Genomic DNA, 27698 nt, shown 5'->3' with positions numbered 1-27698 from the left:
GGAGCGCATGCGCAGTATGGGGCCGCTGCTGCGCCCGAGGTTGTGTTTCCGGGTCGCAGGGATCCTTTCCGGGGCTTGGACGCGAGTCTGGGAAGCGCCCGCTGCCGGGTAACAGCGGTTCTGGGGCGCGGCGCGGGGCGGGGCAAGGAGCCCCCGGTGCCTGGCCAGGGAGCCCCGCGCCGTCAGCCCCCGGGGGCGCGGGGAGGGGAGCCCCGGCCCGGCCCGGCCCGGCCCGGCGGGAGCCGCTGCCTGTCACCCGGGCAGGGCCGGGCTTTGGCCGCGGCTGTCGGGACCGGGCCCGGGGCTTGGGCGGGTCTGTGTCTAGCGCCCCGATCGGCCCCGACTTCTGCTGCAATAACCGTGGCCCGAGGGGGCCGGGGCCGGGGCCGAGCCCGGGGGGGGGGGGGAGGAGGAAGGGGTCCAGCACCCACCGCCACCGCGGCTGGGGGCGCCGGGGTCCCCCTTTCCCGAGGGCGGGGGCGGGGGGCGCTGCTGGCCCAGCCCCACTGCCCCGGGGCGGGGGCGGAGACTGTCACCGAGCTCGTCCTAGTCTCAATCATCAACTCGACACGTCTGACCAGGCGGCCTCTGCTCCTGCGCCGCGGTCACTGGGCAGTTACCGAACCGTGTAGCCGCAGGGGGGTGAGGACAGCTCCGAAGTGCCTGTGTCACGGATCAGGGTCAGGCTTGGGCGACTTGACTCGCGTGGGTGTTCTTGAAAACTTTACCCAGACTCATTTTAGGTTTGGTAGCGGCAGAGACATCTTAATTTAAAACAAGAACCAAACCCAAACAGACAAGAATGAGACACCGTAGCGCAGTAAGTCACGAGCAGGAAGCAGAGAAACACCATGAGACAATGACAGCGCTTAGCATGGGCTCACGTTACATCAAATTGTTTTGTGACATTGCATTGTGAGGGTGAATGTCATTCTGTCATCTTTTTTCCCCCTTTCAGGTGTTAACTATTCATCTGTGTACCTGATGCTGAAATTTGTTGCTCTTTAAATTGAGGAGACCATTGTTATGATTCTCCGTGACTAAGTACCATTCCCCCCATCGTTGTGTTACGTTATATGCCAAGCTGATGCAATGATGAATTCTCAAAGTTTCTCATTACCAACAATGGTGCCCAGTAGCTCTGTTATTAATAGCTCTGTGACTAGTAACTTGTCAACGAACAATCCACCCAGCAAAGCCGTTCTCATTAGCAAACCCTTTAAATGCTCTGAATGTGGCAGGTCTTTTGCCCAGCTGACGGAGCTAGAACTTCATGAGATGTCTCACGCTGCGGAGCGACCGTATCGCTGCGAGCTCTGTGGAAAGACCTTTGCCCAGACATCAGCTCTGGTGAAGCACCAGCGTGTTCACACAGGAGAGAAGCCTTACAAGTGTCCCATGTGTGGGAAGACCTTTGCCCTGTCCTCTGGCCTGGTACTGCACAAACGCATTCACACTGGCGAGCGGCCCCACACCTGCCCACTCTGCGGCAAGAAATTCATCTCCTCCTCCCACCTGGCCCTGCATCTGCGCTCACACACGGGTGAGAGGAAGTACAAGTGCAGTGTGTGTGGGAAGCTCTTCCTACAGTCCTCGCACCTTGTGAGGCACAAAGCAATCCACACAGGGGAAAAACCCTTTAAATGTGAGGACTGTGGGAAGAACTTTGGGCGTGCCTCACACCTGAAGACTCACAGACGTGTTCACACAGGGGAGAGGCCTTTCAAATGCACCCAGTGCGAGAAGGCCTTCACACAGAAGGCAGGACTGATCCTGCACATCCGCCTTCACACTGGTGAGAGGCCCTACAAATGTGACAAGTGTGGGAAAAACTTCCGTTCCTCCGCTCACCTCATGTCGCATCAGCTCCTTGAGTCTGGGGAGAGGAATTTCAAATGTACCACATGCAGTAAGGCCTTTAAGCAGGCCTCATCTCTCAAACAGCACTTAAAAACACATGAAGCCCGTGAACCTCACCGCTGTTCTGTTTGTAGTCGAACTTTTTCTAGGTCCTCTTATCTCCAGCTTCATATGAGAACGCACAGTGGGGAGAGGCCCTATCACTGCATGGTTTGCAACCGGACTTATGCCAAAATGTCTACATTTGAGAAACATTGTAAAAAGCATCAGCAGGACGAAGAGAGGTGTGACATCAGGCCCAGAGCAATGACTACAAGGGCAAAAGCACTGGCTGAAAAGAAAAGGCAGGAGCAGAAACAGCAGCACCAAGATGGCTGCCCAGAACAACAACATCAGCCTGACAGAGAGCAGCAACAAGACGGAGAGCAGTAATAATCACTAAAACTAAAATTGGGTGTGGTTCCCCGTGCCCCCAGCCCAAATGGGGGAGAGAGTGGCTGAGTTAATTTCTATAAAATAAAAACCCCATGGCACACCAGTGTTGTTCAAGAAAACATTCTGAAGTGGAATTCTGCATCCTAAAGGTGCAATGCAAACACTTTTTTTTGTCATACCATCATCTCTCCAATAAGTCTCTCAATGCTCCATACAATCAGTCTTGTGTTCAAAATGTTACATGGTTGCAATAGAGTTTCACAAAGTTCATCTTTAGCTATTTTGGTTTAGATAGGTAGGATGCCTCTTGTAAGCTAGAGTCGTAAGGGTTACCATTCAGCCAAAATGTTCAATTTTATAGGGAAAAAAAAAAAAAAGTGGGATGAGTCTTCGAATGCAAGAAATATTTTAATCTTCACCAAAGGGATCTCCATTTAAGTGACATTCCTGCACAAAATGGAGTCCCAACTTTTTGCTTACACTGGTACCAGAAATTGGGTATGGAAAGATTAATGGAATTTTAACCTGTGAAGTGCAATTTGTTTCTAAAGCACTGTAAATATCTAGAAAATAGTGTCTGAGACTTTTTTTCTTACTTTCCCAAGGAAAAGGAAAGTTCTGCTCAGCATCCAAGCACTGCTTGGTGTGTTGAGTGGGATATGTGGTGTTGAAGATCAGCTTTTTTTCATCATTTTCAGAAAATAAATAAGGCAAGTGGGGAGAATCTGTAATTCAGGTTAATTTGAACAACTTTGAACTTCCAAAACATCATTTTGTATCAAAGCTGAAAGAGTAATATATATATATTTTTAAATTAAGCTTTTCAGAATAGAAAATTTGTTGGTGGAGAGAGATTCTAATTTCTGTCCTTGTTTGTCCCAATCAAGTGTACTATTAAAGTATTGTTGTCTTTGGTTAGTGAACCTATTGCATTGGGAAAGTTTGGAAATACCATAATGACCGTAGTCAAATCAAGTTATTTCATGTTAAATATGGCTGAGAGATCATCTTTAACAGAATTGAGATAACATTCTACAGATTCTGAGGAGCATTAAACATATTTTTAAAGTAAACAGAAACAACAGGAAAAAATGTGGTGCCTTTATCAAAGCATAGCTCTTCTTAAATCAGAGCTTCATCCTAAGTTCTTGTAAGCTTTAAATCATTTTAGCAACACTTTTATAGAGCCTACTTTAAATGTTTACTTACCACATATTATTACACAAAAAGTCACTTATGCCAGGAAAAAAAGGAAGAAATCATTTCCGTACTTTGAGCATGTTTAAATGCACGTTCCTTATTTTCTATATTGAGTGCATTGACTTTTTCAGACTAACTATATTTTCATGCCGTTGTGTGGAAACACATATTTTGCACTTTAAGGATATATTTAGAAAGGCATGTGTCTTTGGTTCTCTGTTGCATACTCACAACTCCACGTTTTTAGGCCAAAAATGTATTGTTGGAATGAAAATGTATGCATTGTAAATATATCAAAGAACCAAGTCAGAGAAATTACGCTGTGGGGGAATTGAATTCAGTTTAGTAGCACATTCACGGTTAACAAAACTGATGAAAGAATCCTTTGACTTGTCTTCAGAATTTACTGTACAGTGGATGAACTGAGGTACACAAAATTCTTTCATGGACCTGATATTTTTATATAGCTGAATTGTACACTTGCAGTATTCAAACAGACAAATAGAACTTCTGATATAAGTCAGAGTTTATTGTCATGGTAACTTATAATGCAAACTTTTGCTACAGACTTTAGATTCATTCTGTTGTGAACTGTAATGTTCTTTGAGAGGGACCAGACTCACTGGAATATATCTGCAGTCGTGTTATGCAGCAGTGCCATACAAGTAGAGTTTATCTTTTTGTACTTCAATATGCCTATTAAAATAACCACTACAAATGGCTGTCTACTTTTCCATCCTGACACTTCTGATTTTAATCCCTTTACCCTAAACTATTTGCTGCCCAAAGTAAAATGGAAATCACTAGTAGTTTAGCTTCCTTTAAAATGTTTACATTGTTTTAGCTAGCTATATAATGTTTCTCTGCTAGTTGTGGTATTCCCCTTACAAAATGTAGAAGTCATTGTTCTTACTTGCAACGTAGTGTACTTCTGCTCAGAATTCAAAGATGATGACAAAAGAAACGTTTTAAGGGTTATCTCATTCCCTCCATGTTGCTCCTTTGTGTTTGTTTATTCCCTTTTGCACACACCCACCCCTTTTCTTTTTTAATCTTCCCCTTTTGCTTTTTCAGTTTCCTGCACTGTCAGCTGTCTTCTCCCAGTGATCGGAAGCCCAGGATGCAGGATCGACCCAGAAATTGTAAATTAAAAACAAGTTCCAGGAGTATTTCAGAGTGGAAAAATGAAAATGTGCTCTATTATGCCCTGAATGTTACACTAATGTAAGTAAGGCTGGGCAAATCCTGTAGATTGAAATATAACTCTTAGGAGAGAGCAAGTTCAAAAATGTGATTCACGGAAATAATGCCAATCCCTGTATTTTTCAGCCTAATGCACAGAGAGGAAGCAGAAAAACTGGTTTTAGTGTCTACTCCCCCCACAAATGAAAGTAACTTTCCATACTGAAATAACTTATAGTACCTGATTCTAATTAATTGTGAATTTCAAGATCCGTCCAATGGTGCAATGATTTGGGTTCTTTAGGAGGGGAATGTTTTCCCTGTTGGACGTAGGAAAGCTTTTTTGATGAAGTGCCCCATTCCCCATGGAATGGATTCACCTCCTTCCTGCTTTCTTCATCATTTGTGTGTTTAGAAGAGACTGGGTCAGCCCTGACACATGGCCCTTATCTTAGCTGTTTGCTGAGAAAATAGTAATGGGGTTATTCACAATAGAGCAGTTTCCCATGAAAGTAGGATTCAGATGCCCAAAGTGTCACATGCTTGGTCAGTCTTCATCACAATGCTCCTCTAATTCACTCATCAGGCACTAAAAAAATGGTGGTTGGTTTCTCATTGTAAAGGAACATGGCAAAATAATTAAAAAAAAGACCTTGTTTCCCTTAAAACATTCTAGTAACATGCCTGAGATTGGACTGGTTTACAAACTGAAAGCCCGGTGACATACATTTCTAGCAGACTCCGTGGCTCTTTACAGTGGGGGACGCTGTGCTGCTGGAACGAATGCTTATATTGGAGCAAACAGAAATACCAGCCTAGGAGAACGAGTGACCAGTAAATGTATGGATTTCATCCTTCCCAAATTCATTTTGTTGCTGTTAACTGTGGCAAACCCAGGACAAACGGCTACAAAGGGAGGGGTAGTAATTTGGCCCAGGGGGTTAAAAGGCCTCTCCCAATCCACTGAGGAGAGATAACCATGGGGAAATAAGGTTCAGCTGGAGAAGGAGTTACCAGGGAACTAATTAGGTTCAGCTGGCCCCAACTGCTGGAGACCTTTTTCAATCTTTGCAATTTGTATGGAAAGTCCTTTTTATACCACTCACAATCCACACAATCTTGCTGTAATTTTGTCCAATTATTTCTCCTTTCCAATTAACTGGTGATTTTGTTGATAGGTAATGCTCCTCTTGGCAGGGTAAGGACTGTAGCATCTGTGGCATTAGTCCTCAGGTACCTTCCTCTCTGCAACAAGTTCTGTCTAATTTGCATATCTGGGCTTAAAATTGGGAAACCTTCAATTCTTACTCCTCGTAGAGAGGTAGGGGAACTTATTTGCATTCTGATCTGTTCTCTGATATCACTTAGCTTACAATAAAAATACCAGCCTTAAATAGGCTAGTGAAATGGTCTAAACAAGATGGCTTACCCCATTGTTCTGGAGAGAAGGATAGCAGGAGTCACGTCTCCAGTATCAATAGATAATATATTTTAGGGATAGGTGGGGTCAGTCAATAGACTTGAGATTAAAATAAATTCACCTTCCTTTTGCCACCATAATTTTTTAACAACTTTGCCTTTGTTATAATAATAATAATAATTAATAATGGGAGATATACCAATCTCCTAGAACTGGAAGGGACCTTGAAAGGTCATCAAGTCCAGCCCCCTGCCTTCACTAGCAGGACCAAGTACTGATTTTTGCCCCAGATCCCTAAGTGGCCCCCTCAAGGATTGAACTCTCAACCCTGGGTTTAGCAGGCCAATGCTCAAACCACTGAGCTATTCCTCCCCCCTCTATTGAGAGACTCAGAGACATCAGAGGTAGGAAGGACTCATTAATTCATCTGATCCAGCTCCCTGCCTCCCTACAGTAAATTAACCTAAAAAACACATTTCAGAAAGTCCCAAATGAGGAAGCTACCATTGCATTATCCAACTGCTCAATAATACATAGTCCTGTCAAGAACTTTTTAAAACAAATGCTTCCCCTTTTAATTTCATCCTGCTGCTGTTAGCTGCATCTGTTGTGCAACCCTAAATAAGTTCTCTTTGCCCTTGGTATGTATCCCTTTCAATCGCCTGTAGATTTATCAGATTTATCCCTTCTTTGTCACCTTGTGCCTCCCTCTACTCCATCCAAAAATACCACCAAGCAATCACTTCCCTACAGTGCACAGCTTGCTGCTTCCAGCACTTCCTCTGGACTGTCCAAATGGTAGGACTTGATTTGTTTGACAGCCATTGCTTCCTTCCCCACGTGGCTTCTCTGGTGCCTTGTAAGGTCCGAGCTCTGTTTGAAGCTTTTCCCCACAGTGTGTGCCTGTGCAGGTTTCTCTTGTGTGCAGCAAGTGCTGATGAGCTGGTTACAGTGTGTCCTGGTGCTTGTGGTTCCTCTGGTGCCGGATCAGGTTGGAGTTCTGGCTGAAGGCCTTCCCGCAGGTGGGGCATTTGTAGGGCCGCTCCCCTGTGTGCACTCTCTGGTGAGTGATGAGGTGGGAGCTCTGGCTGAAGCCCTTCCCGCAGGCAGGGCAGATGTAGGGCCTCTCCCCGGTGTGCACTCTCCGGTGTCTGAGTAGGGTCAGGTTCCGGTTGAAGCTCTTCCCGCACTCGGGGCACTGGAAGGGCCGCTCCCCTGTGTGGATACGCTGGTGTTTCACCAGGAGGGAGCTGTCACTGAAGCACTTCCCGCACTCAGGGCACTGGAAGGGCCGCTCCCCCGTGTGGCGTCTCTGGTGGGCGAGTAGCTTGGCAGGGTTGGCAAAACCTTTTCCGCAGTCAGTGCACTGGCAGGGTCGTTCCGCGCGATGGTTCCTCTGGTGAGTGCTGAGGTGGGAGCTGACGGCAAAGCATTTCCCACACTCGGTGCACTGGAAGGGCCGCTCCCCAGTGTGGACCCGCTGATGCGTGAGCAGGTTGGCGCTCTGGCTGAAGCCCTTCCCACAGCTGGAGCACTGGAAGGGCCTCTCCCCTGTGTGTGTCCTGCGGTGCTGGGCCAGTGCTGAGCGCACCCGAAATCTCTTCCCGCAGTCTGCACAGGTGTAGCATTGCTCCTGCGTGTGGGCTCTCTGGTGCCTGCCCAAGGCCAAGGAGCTGTGGAAGCCTCTCTGGCAGACCCCACAGGGGTAGGGCTTGGCGTGGGTGCGCTGATGCTTGAGGAAGTGGGAGTTGAGGCGGAAGCTCTTCCCACACTCACTGCACTCATAGGGCCGCTCCCCAGTGTGGGTGCGGTGATGTCTGACTAGGTTGGAGCTCTGGCTGAAGCCTCTCCCGCAGGCAGGGCACTTGTAGGGCCTCTCACCCGTGTGGGTTCTCTGGTGGGTGATCAGGGCTGAGCTCCAGCTGAAGACCTTCCCACAGTCTGCACAGGGATAGGATTTCTTTCCCATCGGGGCTCTTTGGCAGCCATTGAGGCCTGAGCCCCTGCTGTACCTTTTCTCACAACATTTAGTTTTCACTGACTGCCTGTGGAGACAGCCCACTGATGGACATTGGTGCCTTTGAGGTTTGTGAGGTGAGTGGATTTACTCTCTCTCTCTTCTGGAGGTCTTACCCACTGTCTTTCTGGGCAGTTACAACTCCCACAGGCTCTTTCTTGATCAGGATTCTGGGAAATGGTCTCTTTGGATCTCCCTGAAATTGTTCCATCTGGTTCCTCTCGCTCAAGTCCTTTCTGCTGAAGATTCTCTGCACTCTCACGATCTAAACGTCTGCTGGAAAAAAAAAAATCAGACACCCTCGTTCTCAGTGTTCAGGAGAAAAGGAACTGCAGAGGGTTCATCACGATCTTTGATCTGGTTTAATTCAGACTGAAATTCAGGAGCCAGTTTCTTTTAAATCCTTTCTCCAGAGGAGAGAGCATTGCAGTGCCAACATCCCGTCTGAGTGAAGGGAGGGCTTAATGTCTTCTGGAAAGACCTCTGGGAGATCTGTGAGGGACATGACCAAACAGCTGTTTATAGTATTGAATTTGATGAAGCACAAACATGAGAGCTCACAATGGCTTGGGTGGGACTTCAGCTCTTTTTTTCACTCATGATTGGTTTCTGACTTGGGTTTTCTCCTCACTTGTACAGGTATCACGGGTATCTTACTTTCCAGGGACCCATGGCTTTTCCTCTTGTTCTATACAGATCCTGTCAGGTTTAGGTGTCAGAAATCCTGCTCACAGAAAAGCAAAATGGGAGATCCAGACTTGTTACAAAGATTGTTCTGTGATTTTAAACCCAGTGTCTGTCTTCACTGGGGCTTGTATTATCAACATGGATGGGAAAGAGTTTGCTGAGTCTCTCTGGGAAAGGCAGTGTTCTGGTGGGAGATGTGACCCAGAGAGGTTCAGACTGCCCCACGCATTGCAGGACTCAGTGATGCAGCTAAGCTGCAAACATTAAGCCACTTGCCCATTACCAGACCCTCAGAGGGTCCAGAACACACTCCGAGGATGAAGTGGAGAAATACAGTGATTACAGGCACAGAAATGACCCTGGACAAATAAATATAATATCTCTTCCCTCAGTGCAAGCTCTGGCTATGGGGAAATTAGCTCTGCCATTGTGTTTCTGCATCTTCTTTTGCCTAGGAAGAGGTGGGATTGTGGCACTCTCTCTCGCACAGTTTTGGACTGATTACCCAGAATTCTAAGGGACTTGGGAAGATCCCTGACCAGAAACTGACCTATGTCCTTCATAGAGAGTGCAGCCTTCTCATAAGTGAAGGAGAACAAGCCCTTACCCAGGGAGATCAGAATCTTGTAATTCTCCTGCGTGACATCCTTGTAGAAGACCATCTGATGAGGATCCAAAAGTACCTACTGCCCTTTGGTGCAATAGACTGTCACTTCCTTTATGGTCACTGGCACCTGAAAAAAGAAGCATCTCCCACTCAGTACCTTTTGCCCTTGAAACAGTCCCACTACTGATCCTGAGACGCCCCAGACCTGCACTTCCTCTCCAGTCTCCCATATTTCACAGGCTTCATTGATGCTTATCGTTTCCATAAGTATCCAATTAGAGTCATCTCCCAATTGGCCCTCATTCCCAGGGCCAGCCCTTCATTCTCCCCTGTTCTGGCAGAGATCTGCTGCCCTCTCCCTGTTATAGCTGTAAATGCTGACAGTACTGGGAAGCTGCAACTGCTACTAACCAGTGAGGAACAGATCTGTCTTTGTCCTGTTTCCCTTTCTCTGTCTCACTTCTTGCAGGAGCTCTGGGGCCCATGCTTGGGCCTCAGCAGGGCTCAGAGGTTCACGCGCTCACTTCTTGGGATTGCAAAGACTATTATTTACATTCCCAGAAGTCCCTGTCAATCACAGCGGTGCTGAGTCCCGGCTAGAAGCCTTGGGCATTTCAAGGCATTAGATTCTTCAGTTTTCTGGATTTCCCCACCCAAGGTGTCTGATCCTAAACCACCCCCAGAGTGGCTCCAGGCTCCACAGCTCCTCCAGTCATATTATTCAGGTGCGTGAGCAAGGAAACCTCATTCTGATTCAGCTTCTCTCTCCAGCACCATCCCGCTCAGGAGCTTAGGTCAGTATCAACTCATTTTACGGACAGGAAGCTGCGGGATAGTGGCTTGGAGCCTTGCCTCCCAGTCCCATTCCTCCAGCTCCCTTCATTTCACCATCGGTGTTTTCTCTCCGTGCCAGTCTCTTCCATCTCCATTTTCCTCCTTTCTCTTAACTCCTCACCTCTCCCCGTGCCTCCATGCCCCCTTTCCCAATTTGTTCAGCCATAGGTCATATCCCACCCACCAGGCCCCCTCTTTGCTGCAACCCCCTCCTAGAATGGGGTGAGCTGCTGCTGAGGTTCAGGGCCACAAGTGTGAATGTGCTGGGGGCCTTCTCCCCACAGTCTGTCTAACCTCCCTAATGCCCGGCCATGCTGTCAGGAGAGGCAGCGTGGCCGGGCTAGAAGTGGGGCTCGACTGCTTGCTCAGTACCCCTAGAAGCAGAAAGCAGGAGTTTGAGGATGGCCTTGGTCACCATTGTCTGAATGGCATTTGAGCAGGGAGGAGGGATGGGTGGGACCAGCATGTGGCTCTCCCACCAAGTGAGTGACTTGGCAAGTGTCCTCCCAGCGTCCCCTCTCTCTGCAGGACACACCCAGTCCCCAGAGATCCCCTACCTGAGCGTCTCCCCTGTGGCCATTGCCCATCTTCATCAGAGCGGGACAATGGGAAGGGAAACGTGGACGCTGTTCTCAGACCAGCAGGGTGAGATGGGCACCTGGACACTCGCGCTGCCCCTTTCAGCCCCTCGCTTTCCTGTGTCTGTTCCCTGCCCCTGGGAGAGCAGGGAATTGTCTCGGCTGTGGCTGTGCTGCAGCCTGGACATGAAACCCAGGAGCTGTGCAGCCCCCGACCCTTCAGTTCCTCCCCAGCCCACTTCCTGCCTCCCCTTCTCCCAGTGCAGAGCTACAGACACCAGCAGCGACTCCAGCCCCTTCCTGTGTCCTCAGTACCGGCTCGGGCTGCAACACGCGCCATGCTCCGAGCAGCCCCACGGGCTCTGCAGACAGAGAGGGGGAGGAAGTGACTGCACAAGCCCCAGCGCTGCTGCTCTTTCTCCCCAGAGCACTTGCAGGAGCTGATCCAGCTAAGGGAAAGAGCCTGTTCCAAGCGTCCCAGCCAGCGAGCCTTAAAGAGGCGGAGGAAGGAGCAATACAAGCTGTCTAGGTAACTCAACATCCACCCATCTGAGCTCTACACGGCTGCCCGTCACTGGAGGGCAGAGCATCTGCTGCAGGCAGCGGCTCTCAGCCTTTCCAGACTCTGGACCCCTTTCGGGGGTCTGATTTGTCTTGTGTACCCCCAAATTTCACCTCATTTGAAAGCTGCTTGCCTACCAAATCAGACATCACAATACAGACGTCACAGCACACTGTTCCTGACGCATGGCTTCCTTTCTCATTTTTACCATGTAACTATAAAATCAATCCATTGGAATATAAATACTGTGCTTACATTTCAGTGTATAGTATACAGCATAGTATACACAAGTCACTGTAGGACATTTTAGTTTGTACTGACTGTTGTAAAACTAGGCAAATATCTAGCTGAGTCGATGTACCCCTGGGAGACCTCTGTGTACCCCCATGGGCACACATGTTGAGACGGTGCCAAATTATTATGAATTGCTGTGACTGATAATGAATGTGGCAAGCATGAGTTTGGTATGTCTCAACTTGCTAGAGGATTGGGGAGGGATAGCTCAGTGGTTTGAGCATTGGCCTGCTAAACCCAGCATTGTGAGTTCAATCCTTGAGGGGGCCACTTGGGGATCTGGAGTGAAACCAGTACTTAGTCCTGCTAGTGAAGACAGGGGGCTGGACTCAATGACCTTTCAGAGTCCCTTCCAGTTCTCTAGGAGATAGGTATATCTCCATATATTATTATTAGCATTAGATAAATGGAGTGGGGCTACTACTGGAGGTGCTGAAACTGCACTGGAATGATGCTCAATGGCTCACTGGGCGTGTGTGTTTTAACCCCGAACTTCGGGATATTTCAGCAGAGAACCCGCTCACAAAGTAAAGAACACGGAAGAGCATGCGATCAGTGAGCCTGGTGACATGGCTGACGTGGGTCAGAATCACCCTTTTTGGATAACCTCACGCTAAGAGCTTAAGTGAATGATTCATGAGAGTACACTATGGCTGAGCTTCGGTCTGTGTGTCTGCTTTGCAGCCCCTTCCAAAATTATGAAGTAAACCAATAATAAACACCTACGAGGCATATTTCTGGAACATGTGACTCCTTTGAGAACAAAAAGGTATGTAAGTGCTAAGCAAAGTAAATGAGTCAGGTCAATTCCCCAATTAATATCCGAAGAGGTTCGAGACTGAGAGACAGAAGTCGTCAGGGTAACCAAGGCCCTGCTTCGAGGGACAGACCAAGTGCCTGAGAGGGGAAAGAAGAAAGAGAAGTGGTCTCCATCTAGAGCTGGTAGCTAGACCTGCTTTGTTTGCCAGTCAGGATACTGTGTAAGGCCAGCACAGTTACTGAGGGGTTATGCCTGGGGAACTGAGGCTTATGGAAAAGAACGTATACCATGTAACCTTAACTGCTGTGTGATTCTCTCAAATAAATGACTGTGCCTTAAGCATATTGGTTTCTGAATTCTCACTGGTATCGGTAAACACCTGCCCAGCTGTGGGCCATTAAAAGAGCCGTTTAAACACTATGTACCCCTGGTTGCGAACCACAACACTAGTGGAGTTTCTGCCACCTTTCCAAGTGGTGTAGGGATCTGAAAGCTCTTAAATGGAGAGGGTGATAGCTTCTTTTGTTGTTACACACTCCCAGACTCGTCCAGGTCCATTTATTGCATCGTCACTGGGTAAATTTACTTTCCTTCAAATAAGGTGAGAAAGAAAGAGGAAAAGCCAGTTGTTTTCCATTGCCTAGTAACTAAGGGAATATACTGTCCTAGGGAACATGTCAGAGCGATACCCCAAAACGAGCCTCTGATTCTGCTCTTTCTAGTATTTATTTCAGAGATTCTGGTCTGGGGAGGGTTTCAGAATGTCTCAGTGGGTTTAGTCCTGGTGGAAGGAGCTGATCAGGTCTGCGCTCTAATAAAGTTTGGAGAAGCAGGTGGCAGTGCCCCCAGAGTTAGTTAATATTAGACACAGGCTATAATTAAACCTCACAATTCAGTTGAAGCTTCTTCCATATACTGGAGTGGACGGTTGACACTGAAGCAAAAGACAGTGTCTTGAGAATGCTTCAGCCAGTGATATCACACAAGCCAAGAGGAGAGCAGTTGAGAGGGAAGGGCTTTTTAGTCAGACTGTTTAAACACTTTCTTTTTTGTTTTTAACACACAATGAACATTTTGGATAAAGGAATCTTTGTTAATGATAAACATCCCATCAGTTAAGGCGCTCATGCGAGCCAGGGTTTGAAACATCCAGGAGCTTTCTCAGCAAAACTAGGGAAGGGCCAGAACTTGGGAATGTAGAAAACCAACAAACCTTTCAGCCCCTCTTTATACATCAAAACAGACCAAAAGAAGGCACAAGCCCAGGGGGGATTGTATTGCTGGTGGTAGGGTAGGTTTTTTGCAGGTCATTTTTAAAGTAGGCTGGATCTTATGGGATTTCAGGTATGTCCCTGAAATATATAGTGGCCTCTGAGGCTATGCAGCAGTGGTGAAGGGGCATTATAGATGTATCTAAACAACCAATGCAGTCCCGTTGTTGGCCAGTGATAGATCCAACCTTGCTGTAAATCTTTAGCCGATTTCCAGCTCACACCTGTCTTGCTGGACTCCCTGGAGACAGGCTTTCAGGAGCAGTGCCCACTTTTCATGCTCCATGGCTCTAATTCGGTCTGGCAGAGGAAGGCCTTGCTGTAGCAACATACCTAAGCATGTACTTAACTTTATGCATGCAAGTTCTACTTAGTCACCCACACACTTAAGTGCTTTGCTGGATTGGGGCCTAAATCAGGATTGGGACTTGTAGAACCAGCAATAATGGCAGGAGAAGGCCCACTATTTGCATCGAGAAGGGCAGCTACTAACCGCCTCATGAGCCAAAACATCTGCTGTTCATGGTTACCAGGGCTGGTGAAATAAAACATGGGTGACTTTCCAAGAGCTTGTCCTGGGCCGTGAAACCCATTTTTACTTGTGCTTTTGCAAAATAAAGACTACGTTTGGCTGACATTACTCTTTACGGACAGCAAGAAACAGCTTACGTCACAGAACCCAGCTCAGCACATCTCATTTCAGAACTAACCAAAAACACTGCAGTGAGTGGATCTTGCCACAGCAGGCAATAAAATCAAAGCTGAAGGAATAGTGCAAGCAAGTGGAGAGAGAGAGAGAGACTGATGTGCTGTTAATAAAAGGAAAGGATTAAACACTAGTAAGTATGCCCAGACAAAAACTAAGCAGGAATTAAGGCTGAGAATTCCTGTCACTGTGTTATTACGTTGCAGTTATCAAAATAGCACTCACTAGAGAGGCAGAAAATTCAGACTTCAGATTACAGTTAAAAGAAACAAGCATTAGGAAGGTTGGGAACTCACAGCTAAGGCACTCAAAGGATGCCAACTTCCCAACATCCCTTTCTTTGCTCCCTTCATGCTTATATTTTCTCCAATGAGTAATTTTTGGTTCAGGACTGTCATAAACCTTCCCCTCTCCCCCGTCTTTGGGAGTGGATGTTGTGAGTTTGGAGAAGTCCCTGGACGTAAATAGTTCTATGGTGCAACGGTAAAAACATGACCCACAGAGCTTTGGTTCCAGAATGGTTTCTCAAAATAGCAACGAGGAGTCCGGCGGCACCTTAAAGACTAACAGATTTATTTGGGCATAAGCTTTCGTGGATAAAAAAACCCCACTTCTTCAGATGCCTGTGAACAGCTGAGCTGCTGTTCCTTCTACTTCCCTATTATCACATAATTTTCCAAATTACTCAAACATCAGGCCAATGGCCCAGCTAGCTTGGTGCGTAGGTCTGTACTGGGGTCAGAGCAATGGCCCGGCTAGCTCGGGGCATAGGTGTATACTGGGAACAGAGCAATGGCCCGGCTAGCTCAGGGCGTAGGTCTGTCCCGGGGTCAGAGCGATGGCCCGGCTGGCTCGGGGCGTCGGTCTGTACCGGATCAGAGCGACGGCCCGGCTGGCTCGGGGCCTCGGTCTGGTCCCGGGGTCAGAGCGACGGCCCGGCTGGCTCGGGGCCTCGGTCTGGTCCCGGGGTCAGAGCGACGGCCCGGCTGGCTCGGGGCCTCGGTCTGGTCCCGGGGTCAGAGCGACGGCCCGGCTGGCTCGGTGCGTAGGTCTGTCCCGGGGTCAGAGCGACGGCCCGGCTGGCTCGGTGCGTAGGTCTGTCCCGGGGTCAGAGCGATGGCCCGGCTGGCTCGGTGCGTAGGTCTGTCCCGGGGTCAGAGCGACGGCCCGGCTGGCTCGGTGCGTAGGTCTGTCCCGGGGTCAGAGCGACGGCCCGGCTGGCTCGGGGCCTCGGTCTGGTCCCGGGGTCAGAGCGACGGCCCGGCTGGCTCGGGGCCTCGGTCTGGTCCCGGGGTCAGAGCGACGGCCCGGCTGGCTCGGGGCCTCGGTCTGGTCCCGGGGTCAGAGCGACGGCCCGGCTGGCTCGGGGCCTCGGTCTGGTCCCGGGGTCAGAGCGACGGCCCGGCTGGCTCGGGGCCTCGGTCTGGTCCCGGGGTCAGAGCGACGGCCCGGCTGGCTCGGGGCCTCCGTCTGGTCCCGGGGTCAGAGCGACGGCCCGGCTGGCTCGGGGCGTAGGTCTGTCCCGGGGTCAGAGCGACGGCCCGGCTCGCTCGGCGCGTTGGTCTGTCCCGGGGTCAGAGCGACGGCCCGGCTGGCTCGGTGCGTAGGTCTGTCCCGGGGTCAGAGCGACGGCCCGGCTGGCTCGGCGCGTAGGTCTGTCCCGGGGTCAGAGCGACGGCCCGGCTGGCTCGGTGCGTTGGTCTGTCCCGGGGTCAGAGCGACGGCCCGGCTGGCTCGGTGCGTAGGTCTGTCCCGGGGTCAGAGCGACGGCCCGGCTGGCTCGGTGCGTAGGTCTGTCCCGGATCAGAGCGACGGCCCGGCTGGCTCGGTGCGTAGGTCTGTCCCGGGGTCAGAGCGACGGCCCGGCTGGCTCGGTGCGTTGGTCTGTCCCGGGGTCAGAGCGACGGCCCGGCTGGCTCGGTGCGTAGGTCTGTCCCGGTGTTGGTGGCACCAGGCATGGCCCAGTGTTAATAGAGGGGTGGAAAATGACAGTGCCAATAAGGCCTCCCTGTATCAGGCCTTTGGCCAGCTTGCTTGTCCGAACCGCTTCCATGTTTAGACTTTAATTAACCCCACAGGCCAGATGGAAAGAATGGAATGTGTGGCAACTAGTTATCAGTACCAGGAGGCAATTATACAGCCTGCTTGCACCTGGCTGAAGGGAGTGAAACAAAATAACCGGTCGGGAAAAAGTTACTAACGAGATGATGTATTTTCTGCCAAGTATGATCTAACCTGTTTAGAGTAATTGCTACGTTATAATGTATTTGCTGTATGGGAACTAAAAGGGAGGGAGAAGAGGAGGGGGGAAGGGGGAGCTGGGCAGTGGGGGGTAATAAAGATGCTTAGTTGAAATCATGTATAAAGAGAGAGAGCTGCTTGTATGGAGGGTGCTTGATTTGAGACTTGTTGTCTCCAAGTGCCGTGCTTTGAGATCTCAAATAAACCTTTTTTTTTGCTTCTCCACCCTGGTGTGTCTATTGGAGCGAGGCACTCCGGGCAACGAACCACTGTTGCTGTCGCCTCGGGCCTTTGTGCCGGCAACACCGGGGTCAGAGCGACGGCCCGGCTGGCTCGGTGCGTAGGTCTGTCCCGGATCAGAGCGACAGCCCGGCTGGCTCGGTGCGTTGGTCTGTACCGGGGTCAGAGCGACGGCCCGGCTGGCTCGGGGCGTAGGTCTGTCCCGGGGTCAGAGCGACGGCCCGGCTCGCTCGGCGCGTTGGTCTGTACCGGGGTCAGAGCGACGGCCCGGCTGGCTCGGTGCGTAGGTCTGTCCCGGGGTCAGAGCGACGGCCCGGCTGGCTCGGTGCGTTGGTCTGTCCCGGGGTCAGAGCGACGGCCCGGCTGGCTCGGGGCGTAGGTCTGTCCCGGGGTCAGAGCGACGGCCCGGCTGGCTCGGGGCGTAGGTCTGTCCCGGGGTCAGAGCGACCGCCCGGCTGGCTCGGGGCGTTGGTCTGTCCCGGGGTCAGAGCGACGGCCCGGCTGGCTTGGGGCGTTGGTCTGTCCCGGGGTCAGAGCGACGGCCCGGCTGGCTCGGTGCGTTGGTCTGTCCCGGGGTCAGAGCGACGGCCCGGCTGGCTCGGGGCCTCGGTCTGGTCTCGGGGTCAGAGTGACGGCCCGGCTGGCTCGGTGCGTAGGTCTGTCCCTGGGTCAGAGCGACGGCCCGGCTGCCTCGGTGCGTAGGTCTGTCCCGGGGTCAGAGCGACGGCCCGGCTGGCTCGGGGCGTAGGTCTGTCCCGGGGTCAGAGCGACGGCCCGGCTGGCTCGGGGCGTAGGTCTGTCCCGGGATCAGAGCGATGGACCGGCTGGCTCGGGGCCTCCGTCTGGTCCCTGGGTCAGAGCGACGGCCCGGCTGGCTCGGGGCGTAGGTCTGTCCCGGGGTCAGAGCGACGGACCGGCTGGCTCGGTGCGTAGGTCTGTACCGGGGTCAGAGCGACGGCCCGGCTGGCTCGGGGCGTAGGTCTGTCCCGGGATCAGAGCGACGGACCGGCTGGCTCGGGGCCTCGGTCTGGTCCCGGGGTCAGAGCGACGGACCGGCTGGCTCGGTGCGTAGGTCTGTCCCGGGGTCAGAGCGACGGCCCGGCTGGCTCGGTGCGTAGGTCTGTCCCGGGGTCAGAGCGATGGACCGGCTGGCTCGGGGCCTCGGTCTGGTCCCGGGGTCAGAGCGACGGCCCGGCTGGCTCGGGGCATAGGTCTTCTGAACTCGTCTCACGGGGGAATTCCTGCCCCCTCCCATCTCGCCTTGTCCTCAAAAGGCAGGCCAGCTCTTCCCAGCATGTGCTGTGTCCCATCAGCCCTTCACCGCCCTGGGTATTCGCGGCTCCTCCCTCCTCCAGGCCCAATCCACCACCAGCTCCCCCAAAGCCTGGTAGCTGAGCTGGCCCCGTGGCAGCCACGTCCCTGCCCCCGCTCCCCTGGGACGGGACGATCCAGAGCGAGACCGGCTGTTCTCCTGCAGCCTGCGAGAGGCAGGTTCAGCAGGGCCCGGGCCCTTCACCCCGCTCTGGCCGCCAGCCCCTTCCTGTGTCCCGCCCTACGCAGGAAGCCCTGGCGGGAGCCGCAGTGCCGGGTCCTGAGCTGCAGCGAGCCCCGGCCAGGAGCGACTCCCCCGCCGCGCCCCACGTGGCCGCCTCCCGGCGCTGCTGCTGCGGCCACACGCGGGCTGCGCCCCTCCGCGGCAGGAACCCGGCGAGAGGGGCAGGATCGGAGCCGGGGGGAAGCGGACACTCACCCCGGCCACAGGACATGGCTGCAGCGGAGCGGGCCGAGGTAGGGGAGCTTCCCGGCAGCTGCGGTGGCTTTGCCTGGGCATGCACCGGGGAGGGAGGCAGGGAGCGAGACGTGACAGCTGAGGAACCCGCCGGGAAGGGCTTGCAAAGCGGCCCGGCGCTCAGCAGCGGGAGGCAGAAACCCCCCCTCTGTGCAAGCCCGATTGAAGACGTCCCAGGTTCCCAGTAGCCACAGGACTGAGCCTGCTAGCCAGAGGCAGGTGTGAAATCCACCGGCCAAGCCCATGGGAGAGCCCAGCCCCCCCACCTCCCTATCCTGAGAACTGGGGACGGGCTCTTGGGACGCGCTGGACCCTGTTCAGGGCAGTTTCACCCACCAGCCTCTGTGTAGGCGGCAGGCAGGTGTGAGGACACCGAGCGCCTCCCCTCCGGCTGCGAGTGAGCCCGGAGCCCGCTGGCCGGGCGGAGCAGGGAGACGCTGCGCCGGGCTTGCGCTGCTCTGCAATTCCCCGCCCGCTCCTTTGTTGGGTTCTCCGCAGCCACGTCTGCTGCTGCGCCTGAGCGGGGCCACCAAAGCTGCCTGTCTGCAAGCTCGGGAGGGAACCGCCAGGGCAGCAGCTCCCCACTCACAATCCCCTTCCCGAACAAAACACGAACTTTCTTAATCCAAACCTTACAGTCTTCCGAAGCGCCCCCCTCTGCACTGAACGCAGAACTGCCCCCACCAGGGGTTCAACAATGATGAGCCAGCCCCCCCCCTCCCTCCCCCATCGAGATTGGCTTAAAAATCATGAGATTTTAAAATAACGCTGGGTCTTTTTCTTTGCCTTTTGGTGTTGGAGCATTTAGAGATCATGTTTTTATGCTTTTCCTGCAACCTGAAGAGCTAGACACTTACTTAAAGAAGAAAAAAAAGCTGTGATTCTACAGTAATAATTTGATTCCAGCAGAGCACTCAGGACTTTAAAAAACACCATCTATTGTGAGACAGGTGATTCAACCATAAGCGTTGGCAATACTGGACTTTCCCTGGTCTTTGTGGGCCAGTGGGCGTTGCTGAGCCATGGCTGAGCTGGTGGGTTCAGTGCAGAGCAGCCACAGAGTGGGGGATGCTCGATGTCTCAGGGGCCAGTGACTCCAGGGTGGTGGCCGTGTAGGCAACAGACATTTTTGATCCCGCATTAGAGGACTCACTACAGGGACGTCCTGCAGGGGAATAATGAGAGTGTGCAGAGACAAAGAATTCAACTAAATCCCATGTCCCTGCCCCACTGCCTCGCTGCAGTGTAAGTACGTAGGTTACGGTAACATTTTGTAACAATGACAAGCCCTAAAAAAAGATCAGGAAAACGCACTGAGCAGAAGCAGCCCCTGGCTCTTCAAAGACACCCCCGGGAAGGCTGTGTCTACACTGGCACCTTACTGCTGCAGCCGCCCCGTTGTAAGGACCCAGTGTAGCGGGAGAGAGCTCTCCCAGTGACAAAATCAAACCACCCCAAACGAGGGGCAGTAGCTTCGTTGACGGGAGTGCGGCTCCCACCAATGAAGCACTGTCCACACTGGCGCTTTTCGTTGTTAAAACATTTGTCGTTTGGGATGTGTTTTTTCACACTCCTGAGCGACAAAAGTTTTAACGATGAAAGGGCCAGTGTAGACAAAGCCTAAGATAGCAGGGCAGAAACACTGTACTGATACAGTTGTGCTGCCGTAAGATCGCTTGTGTAGCCACATTGTGCTGATGGGAGAGAGCTCTCCCGCGGACATAATAACGGGCGGTGGTACCTATGACGGCAGGAGAGCCTCTCTCACCGACATAGTGCTGTGCACACAAGTGCTTATGCTGGCAAAACGTATGTGGCTCGGGGTGGGGGGGCTTTTTCACATCCCGAACAATGAAAGTTTTGCTGACTTAAGTGCTAGTGTAGACAGGGCCTTAGTTAGAAGGGCCAGAGGCGGGTGTGGGAGTTAGTGGACGTGTTCAGTAGCTGTTTTTGAAGCTGTACAGACACATTCCACTGAGGGCAAACAGTCTTACAGGGAAGCGGAGATGTGATTGCGGTATGAGCACACGTACCCACTCTAGCTTTACCGCTGCCAGCATGGCTAAAAAGTGCGAGAGTGTGGGCTGCACATCCGTAACTCTCCTTTCTTTTCCGGGGTTCAGCCAGACGTCTTATTGCCGCAGTTGCAGCTGCGGTTGCTGCTGGCTCTGTGTTGGTAGGGAACATTCCCAGACAAGGTGGCTGGAGAGAGGCTCAAGCAAGTGGTTGCTATTTCCGCACGCTAGAGGGAGTGCAGGAAGGTGTTAACCAGCTCAGGAGCTGTTTGGAAGCTGGTGTGGAAGTTTTCGCTAAGGGCAGACATTCCCCTGCATGTGCCTTTAGTTAGAAGCTCAAAGCTCCTTACCAATCAGTAGTGAGTTCTATCAGGGATTCAAAACTGCCAACCATTTGAGCACTAGTAGCAGCCCAGGCCAGCGAGGAGAAGATGGAGCTGCCAGGGGTAACGAAGACTGAATCTGTGGGTTGGATCTCAATACAATTTCCTGTAATTTTACAGGTTGGTTGGACCTTATTGGTCTGCAGCATTTATATATTAACTTCCTTAATTCCAAGAACGAAAATAAGTAATTTCTCTTCATTGAGTGGCTGCAGCTGTGTATTCCACTTAGGTGTGTGCGCGCCCAGTGCGCCGGAGCCAGAGAATTGTACCTAGCAGTATCTGTAGAGGGGCGGCTGTCATGGCCATAGCCCCTCCCCCTGACCCCCTCACAGTTCCTTCTTACTGCCCATGGCTGGAGTCAGAGCTCTGTGTGATTTTCATCCTCACAATCCTCTATTTCTGGTTGCATATAGTTCATTACTATGCTAGTACAGCGTGTGTTGGTTGGAGTTTAAGTGTTCCTGGGTGATGCTCTCCCCAGCGGTTAAACATTGTCTGTAGTGTTTGGAGCAGGGGAAGGGCGATCTCCACACCGGTGCTGGCTGAAGCCCCCGGCAAGGAGCGGTGTTTGATTTGGAGCTCGCTCACCAAATGGACTCATTCAACAGGCCATGCAGCCTGCTTCAGCAGGAGGGCTCGTTGGCTCGGATTTGCCCTCGGGTTCGGAAAGTGCTGCCGCTTCACGTCCTGGGGCCGGCACCTCTCCAAAGAGTCATTCCCCATCGAGCATGCCATGGAAAAGGTCACATGAGACCAGCTGAGGCAAACTCCGGGTCCCAGAAGGAGCGTGGATTGGCACAGGGTGAATGCCAGTGTGCAGGATGGAGCAGGGCCTGTCAGCAGCTCCCCAGCACAGCGCAGGGAGGTCAGAGATCCCTTACCATTGACTCCGGTTCTGGCCCCAGGGTGTCCATGGACCCTGGTCCCAACGAGGGCGATGCTGGCCCTGGCTGTTTTTGTATCAGGCAGCAGTGGATCGCCTCTGCCTTTCTGTCCTGACCTCTCCCTTGGTCCAGGACTTTGCCAGGCCTGCATCGTTTACAGCCCTGCTGACTAGGTGGGCTGCTGAATCTAGGGGTCTGTCAGCGCCACAGCCCAGTGTTTCCTTTCCACACTCAGTGGAAATGGGGCCAGTACTGGACTCCCTCCTCAGCACCGGGAACTTCTTCAGTATCCTGTGGCTGGTTCCTGTCTCATGAAAACATGACAAAAGAGGCCAACTCATGATTTTTCCCATCTCCTCTTACTATCAGTGCAACTGAAGCCCGCAAGATGGCTGCTGTCTTCTAATGTGAGGCTACTCTTCAGAAAATTGGCTGCCACCTCCCACTGTTTTCAATGGGATTGAAGCCAGGCCAACAGATTGAAGGGGCCGGACAAGACACACAGGGACTGTGAGAAGCAGCAGAGACACCATGACAGGGGGGTGGGGAAAGTGAGGGAGGCAGAAGGGCAGTTGAGGGAATGCAGGGGAATGTGGGGGGCAGGAGGCAGGCTGAGGGGGTGCAGAGGACAGTCCCCTTCCAGCAGCCAGGGGAAGACAGTGTTGCCAACTTGAACTCTCACAAACTGCTCGAGAGCCTACGATCATGGTGCCTGCAGGAGCTGTCACGCTGACTCAGGAAGTCGCTGCAGACCCACAATCTTCCGGGCTGGGGGTGTGGGCAGCGCTCTGTGCAAGCACTGTAGGGCTGAGGATTCAGATCTGACCTGTATGGCCCTGGAACAGAGCGAGGGACCCAGGGGAATGGGAGGCAGGGGATGGGGAGTTGCATTGTTCTGCTTGGACCCAGGTAGAGGAGGGAGCAGGGAGGACTTGGGTAATAGGAATTGGATGGCAGTTCCTCTATACTAGGGGTGAGGAGATGGTAAATGGAGTAGCTTGCATGGCTGTGGCCATTACTGTTTGCCTTTTCAGGTGGAATTCTGACACCCCCATTGGCAGAGGAATAGAGGAGAGTTAAAAGACAGATGGAAACACATGGTTTGATTTAAATAACCCCTCCTAATTTTTGGTTTCTGGAGGCTGGCAGTACTGCCTACGTGGAGAGCTGAGCTGGGTGGGGTTCAGAGGAAAAGGCACTGGACATAGCCAGGGGCTCCGTGGCTGGCTGATGCAGACCCCTACGGCTCTCAGCACTGAGAGCAAGCTCAGGAGTCCTACTCTTGTATAATGTCTTGGGAGATTTTTGAGAGAGATTCCACAATCATGTTACCCTGATGTGTTTTCTCCCTCCCCCTCCCAGCACTGTGTCTAATTACCGATGTGATCTCTCAGATGGAACTAGAGGAAGAGCCATTGGTCCTGGAAAGGGAGAACCTAAGACGCACCTGTACAGGTAGGGAACATGGGAGACTGATGTCAGGAAACTGTGGTGAGGGAGTAGAAAGCTAGGATTGTATTGGCAGGTGTCGTATCCTTGTGACTTTCCAGTAATCCTGACTGCCACCTTCCGGTAATTCCCTCTTGTGCCCTCCTGTCCTCCACAGAGCTTGGGCACGAGGTGATAGAACCAGTCCCCCCTCACGCCCCTTGGAGGAATGGCTGGGGGGATTCAGCTCCAGATTCCTCAATCTCCCAAACAGTATTTTGGTTTGCAACCTCCCTGCCCTGTCTTAGGCATCTTCTTTTCCCAGCGCAGGGAGTGACTCGCTTCTGTCTGTCTCTCTCTCTCCCAGCAGGTCATGGGATGGTGCGTGAGAATGAGGAGAGTCCTCAGCAGGGAGGTCCTGAGCAAGTGGAACTTCATGTGACGTTACTGGGAAGATCCAAAGCGCAGGGAAATTTCTGCCCTCTTGAGCAGGGAAAAGCTTCTGAGAGTCCAGGCAGGTCCAAAAGAGAGCAAAGAAACCCTCCAGCGAAAAGACTGGGGAAATCCATCCATCTTGGGGGAGGTGATCTCAGTGACCTCCCAATCCCGCGGAGACGCCACACGGGAGAGGGAAAGAACACATGCCCCGACTGTGGGAAAAGCTTCCGTGGGAGCTTAGGTCTTACTAGACATCAGAGAATCCACTCGGGCGAGAAGCCCTACAGGTGTCTTTTGTGCGGGAAAGGCTTCACCGTCAGCTCCACCCTGGCTAAGCACCGGCGCATCCACACTGGGGAGAAACCCTACCAGTGCCCCAGTTGTGGGAAGAGCTTCATCCAGAGCTCGCAGCTCATCACCCACCAGAGAACCCACACGGGCGAGAAGCCCTACCAATGCCCCGAATGCGGGAAGGGCTTCAGTCGGAGCTCCCACCTCATCATCCACCAGAGGTTCCACACTGGAGAGAAGCCCTACGAATGCCCCCACTGCGGGAAGGGCTTCAGCCAGAGCTCCAACCTGGCCACGCACCAGCGAGTGCACACGGGGGAGCGGCCCTACCAGTGCGCCCAGTGCGGGAAGGGCTTCACGCAGAGCTCGGACTTCACCGCCCACCAGCGGCTGCACATGGGCGAAAGGCCCTACTGCTGTGCCGAGTGTGGGAAGAGCTACACCAACAGCTCCGCCCTCATCAAACACCAGAGGAACCACACGGGGGAGCGGCCCTACAAATGCCCCGAGTGCAGGAAGGGCTTCAGCCAGAGCTCCGCTCTGCTTGCCCACCAGCGGATCCACACGGGAGAGAGGCCCTACAAGTGTCCTGACTGTGGAAAGGGATTTTATGCGCGGTCCCCCCTTATTGCACACCGGAGAACCCACACCGGCGAGACGCCCTACATGTGTCCGGAGTGCGGGAAGGGCTTCCGCAAGAAAACCAGCCTGAACGTGCATCAGAGAGACCACCCGGCAGAGGAACAATGCCCTGACCAGGGCTGTCCCCAGTGAACGGCATCCATGGCCGTTTCCACAACACACGGGGGTATTCGGCTTCTCAGCACCATCCGTCTGCACATCTGTTGGGTCAGCTGACTGCAGGAGCCACCCCTAAGCTGACTGGTGGTGATCCTCTAGCAAGTCCTAGGCAGAGAAGAAGCCCACATCATCTCCTATTTAACTGGTGCATCCCAAGCTGTAAAGCTGCCAGGCCCTCGGTGTCTTGTCAACATGGGAAGAGAGAGGGAAACCCCTCCAGGAGCCCCTTTTTCCTCACGTGGGCAGTGGCTGGGAGAAAGCTACGTGGCTCAGGCCCTAAACTAACTCAAGAGACCAATCGCCACCACCCCCCAGACCACGGCTGGGCTCTCAAACTGATCCAGAACTGTAGTTTGATTTTGCTCAGACAACCTTAATTCTGGCCCCTTGTGCAAATACGTGATGGTACAATTTTAATTTACATTGTCACATACCGTTTTTTCCCACAGGGCTCCTACCTCATTCATCACCCAGAATGGATGCGTCGGGCAGCCTGAACTATAGGGGTCTCTATGCATGCTGCCTATAATAGAATGCTCCCCTCCATTCTCTCCATGCCCCTTGCCTTCTCTCTCCCATTTGGGTGCCCGGGGTCATCTGGGGCCACTTACATTACTGTCTTGAAAGTGCCTTGAATTGCCAGTGGAGCCAACCCCCATTTTCTGCCTACCTAAATTACTCATTTCTCCCTGGCAAGCTCCTGGAAATCCTGTCCTGAATGGTCAGTGCGTCCCACACCATTCGTGATGAAATACTCGCCGAGCTCCTATTAGAGCCCTGCAGAAGGCAATAGGGTGTTAGGGTTCAGGAAATGGAGACCTAGGTCTCATCCTAATGCTGTCTGAGCTGAGTCTGCAGTAGGGTCATTCCATTTTCAATTGTCACAACCTCATTCCAGTGCCAGGGAGGAACAAGTCCTCAGTCTCAGGCAGAAGAATAAAACAAAAGGAGAAAAAATTCTGCCAACAAAACGGATTGTTTGGGAGCAGTAACATTGATTGGGAGCAGTTTTAAGCTTAATCAAAATAAGCCATTCTTAAATTGAAATAAGCGTGTCTACACAGGGATGTGCAGTGTTTTAACTAAACGAGCTTAAATTCCCACCTTATGTTAAAGTGGTACAAGCCCTCAGTGCAGCCTTGCCAACCCCAAGCATGTAAAAATCATGAGTCCAGCCCCCAGAACATGAGATTTGGCTTAAAAGTCCGGAGGGGTTTTAAAAATAATACATTGTAAGTTTTTGTTTCTTCTGGTTTCTGAGCCTTTAAGTGTGCACGTGCGTCACATTTTCAGTCTTTTCCCTGCAGCCGTGAGGGCTAGAACCTCCCTTAAAAAAAGGAAAGAAAAGAAAGTTGAGCTTCTTATTCAGTCTCTTGATTCTAGCAGCTGGGGCTGGAAAACACCAAATATAATGAGCTGCATTACATTTTCAAGAGTTGGTAACACAATATCATCATCTGCTTCTTCACATAGGTGTGTGTGCACCCAGCGCACTGGAGCCTGAGAAATGTGCCTAGTGGTACCTGTAGAGGGTGTCACTTGCACCTCATGGCCGTAGCCTTTCCCCTGGCTACATGAAGTGGTGCCACCCCAACCCTTCCTCCGTTTTTATTTCTTGGTCAACTGTAACATCCCATGTTTAATTCATTCTTTTAAACACTGTCAACACTGTCACCTAACCAGCTTTATTTGACTTTCTGTAATTTCTTAGTTGCTTTTGAAATTCTATTTTGGCTAATGAATGGCTACATTTACCCTGCTTCCCCAGTCTGTCTTTTAGCTGAGGAACAGGTATAAAAAGGGCTTGTGTGCTGCTGAAGTGCTTCAGTGCAGATGCTGCCTATTCCAACGGGAGGGGTTCTCCTGATGGCACAGGCACTCCACCTCCCTGAGAGGCAGTAGCTAGGTTGACAGGAGAATTCCTGTCTACACCAGGGGTTAGGTCGGTTTAACTGCATCGCTCGTGGGTGTGGAATGTTCACACCCCTGCATGATGTAGTTATATTGACCTAATTTTGTAGTATAGTCTAGTCCTTAGAAACCTGGTAGATAATAGGTTCATTAAATTAATGGTCCAATATGGTTTAGAATGTGTATTTCTTACATCATGCATCTTAATGAGGGATGAAGTTCAAAGTCTAATCGTCAATGCTAACATGAAGTGCAGGCAAACATACTTGTCTTAAACCCAAATGAGTTATATATAAAAAGCAAGATTAGTGCAAAACTAAGGCTGCTTGTTTAAGATGAATGCAGAGAAGGAAGCTGGTTCAGGGGGTTGGGCACTAATCTCGCCCTTGAGAGAGACTAGTTCAAGTTCCTGCTCCAGCATAGATTTTCTGCATGAACTTGGGAAAGTCCCTTAGGCCCAGTTCCACAAAGGTGTTAGGAGCCTAAATCCCTTTGTGGATCTGGGCTTCTGGGCCACAGCTCCCCATCTGTACAATGGGGATAACAGAAATGCATTAAAGCTTGTGAAGCGCTTGGGTATAGCACTGATGGGGACTATATGAGCACTTACAATAGATAGAAATCTTAGCTTCTGCAGTTCTATAGCAGGGTTTGCTGAGCTATCTAAACCTGTATATGATGATAGAGTGATGTAAACCCCGTACAAGCACCAGAAGGGTTAAGGGAGCCTGAAAGGGTCAGTAACCTCACTGATTGCACCCGGGGAGGGTGTGGTCAGGTGAAGGGGGTGGACTTAAAAGAGGAGAGAGAAGGTGAGTTGGGAGAGGAGAGTATGTAGTGTGCTCCCTCCCTCCCTCCCTC

At 51.9% G+C, this 27698-nt stretch overlaps 2 protein-coding genes across 5 annotated transcripts; one reads left to right on the top strand and one right to left on the bottom strand.

The window, feature by feature from the left end:
* The first annotated feature begins 416 nt into the window (after positions 1 to 416).
* LOC123378309 (zinc finger protein 420-like) lies at positions 417 to 27452 on the top strand. The gene is made up of 7 exons (XM_045031902.1): positions 417 to 820; positions 959 to 2288; positions 4570 to 4719; positions 11082 to 11343; positions 18511 to 18682; positions 23331 to 23423; positions 23764 to 27452. Exons 2-7 carry the CDS (start codon positions 1093 to 1095, stop codon positions 24897 to 24899), a joined length of 3009 nt encoding a protein of 1002 aa, XP_044887837.1. The 5' UTR covers positions 417 to 820; positions 959 to 1092; the 3' UTR covers positions 24900 to 27452.
* LOC123378253 (zinc finger protein 436-like) lies at positions 6471 to 11112 on the bottom strand. 4 transcript variants are annotated; one of them, XM_045031819.1, is made up of 3 exons: positions 10800 to 11112; positions 9409 to 9535; positions 6471 to 8838 (listed from the first exon to the last, which is right to left on the bottom strand). In XM_045031819.1, exon 3 carries the CDS (start codon positions 8064 to 8066, stop codon positions 7044 to 7046), a length of 1023 nt encoding a protein of 340 aa, XP_044887754.1. In that variant the 5' UTR covers positions 8067 to 8838; positions 9409 to 9535; positions 10800 to 11112; the 3' UTR covers positions 6471 to 7043. The 4 variants fall into 4 exon arrangements, with proteins under 4 accessions (XP_044887754.1, XP_044887755.1, XP_044887756.1 ...); XM_045031820.1 differs by having other exon boundaries at positions 6471 to 8606; XM_045031821.1 differs by having other exon boundaries at positions 6471 to 8387.
* Positions 27453 to 27698: the final 246 nt, after the last annotated feature.

This window comes from Mauremys mutica, chromosome 10 (genome assembly GCF_020497125.1).
Source record: "Mauremys mutica isolate MM-2020 ecotype Southern chromosome 10, ASM2049712v1, whole genome shotgun sequence".
NCBI lineage: Eukaryota > Metazoa > Chordata > Testudines > Geoemydidae > Mauremys > Mauremys mutica.
This window is presented reverse-complemented; position numbering and strand designations above follow the sequence as displayed.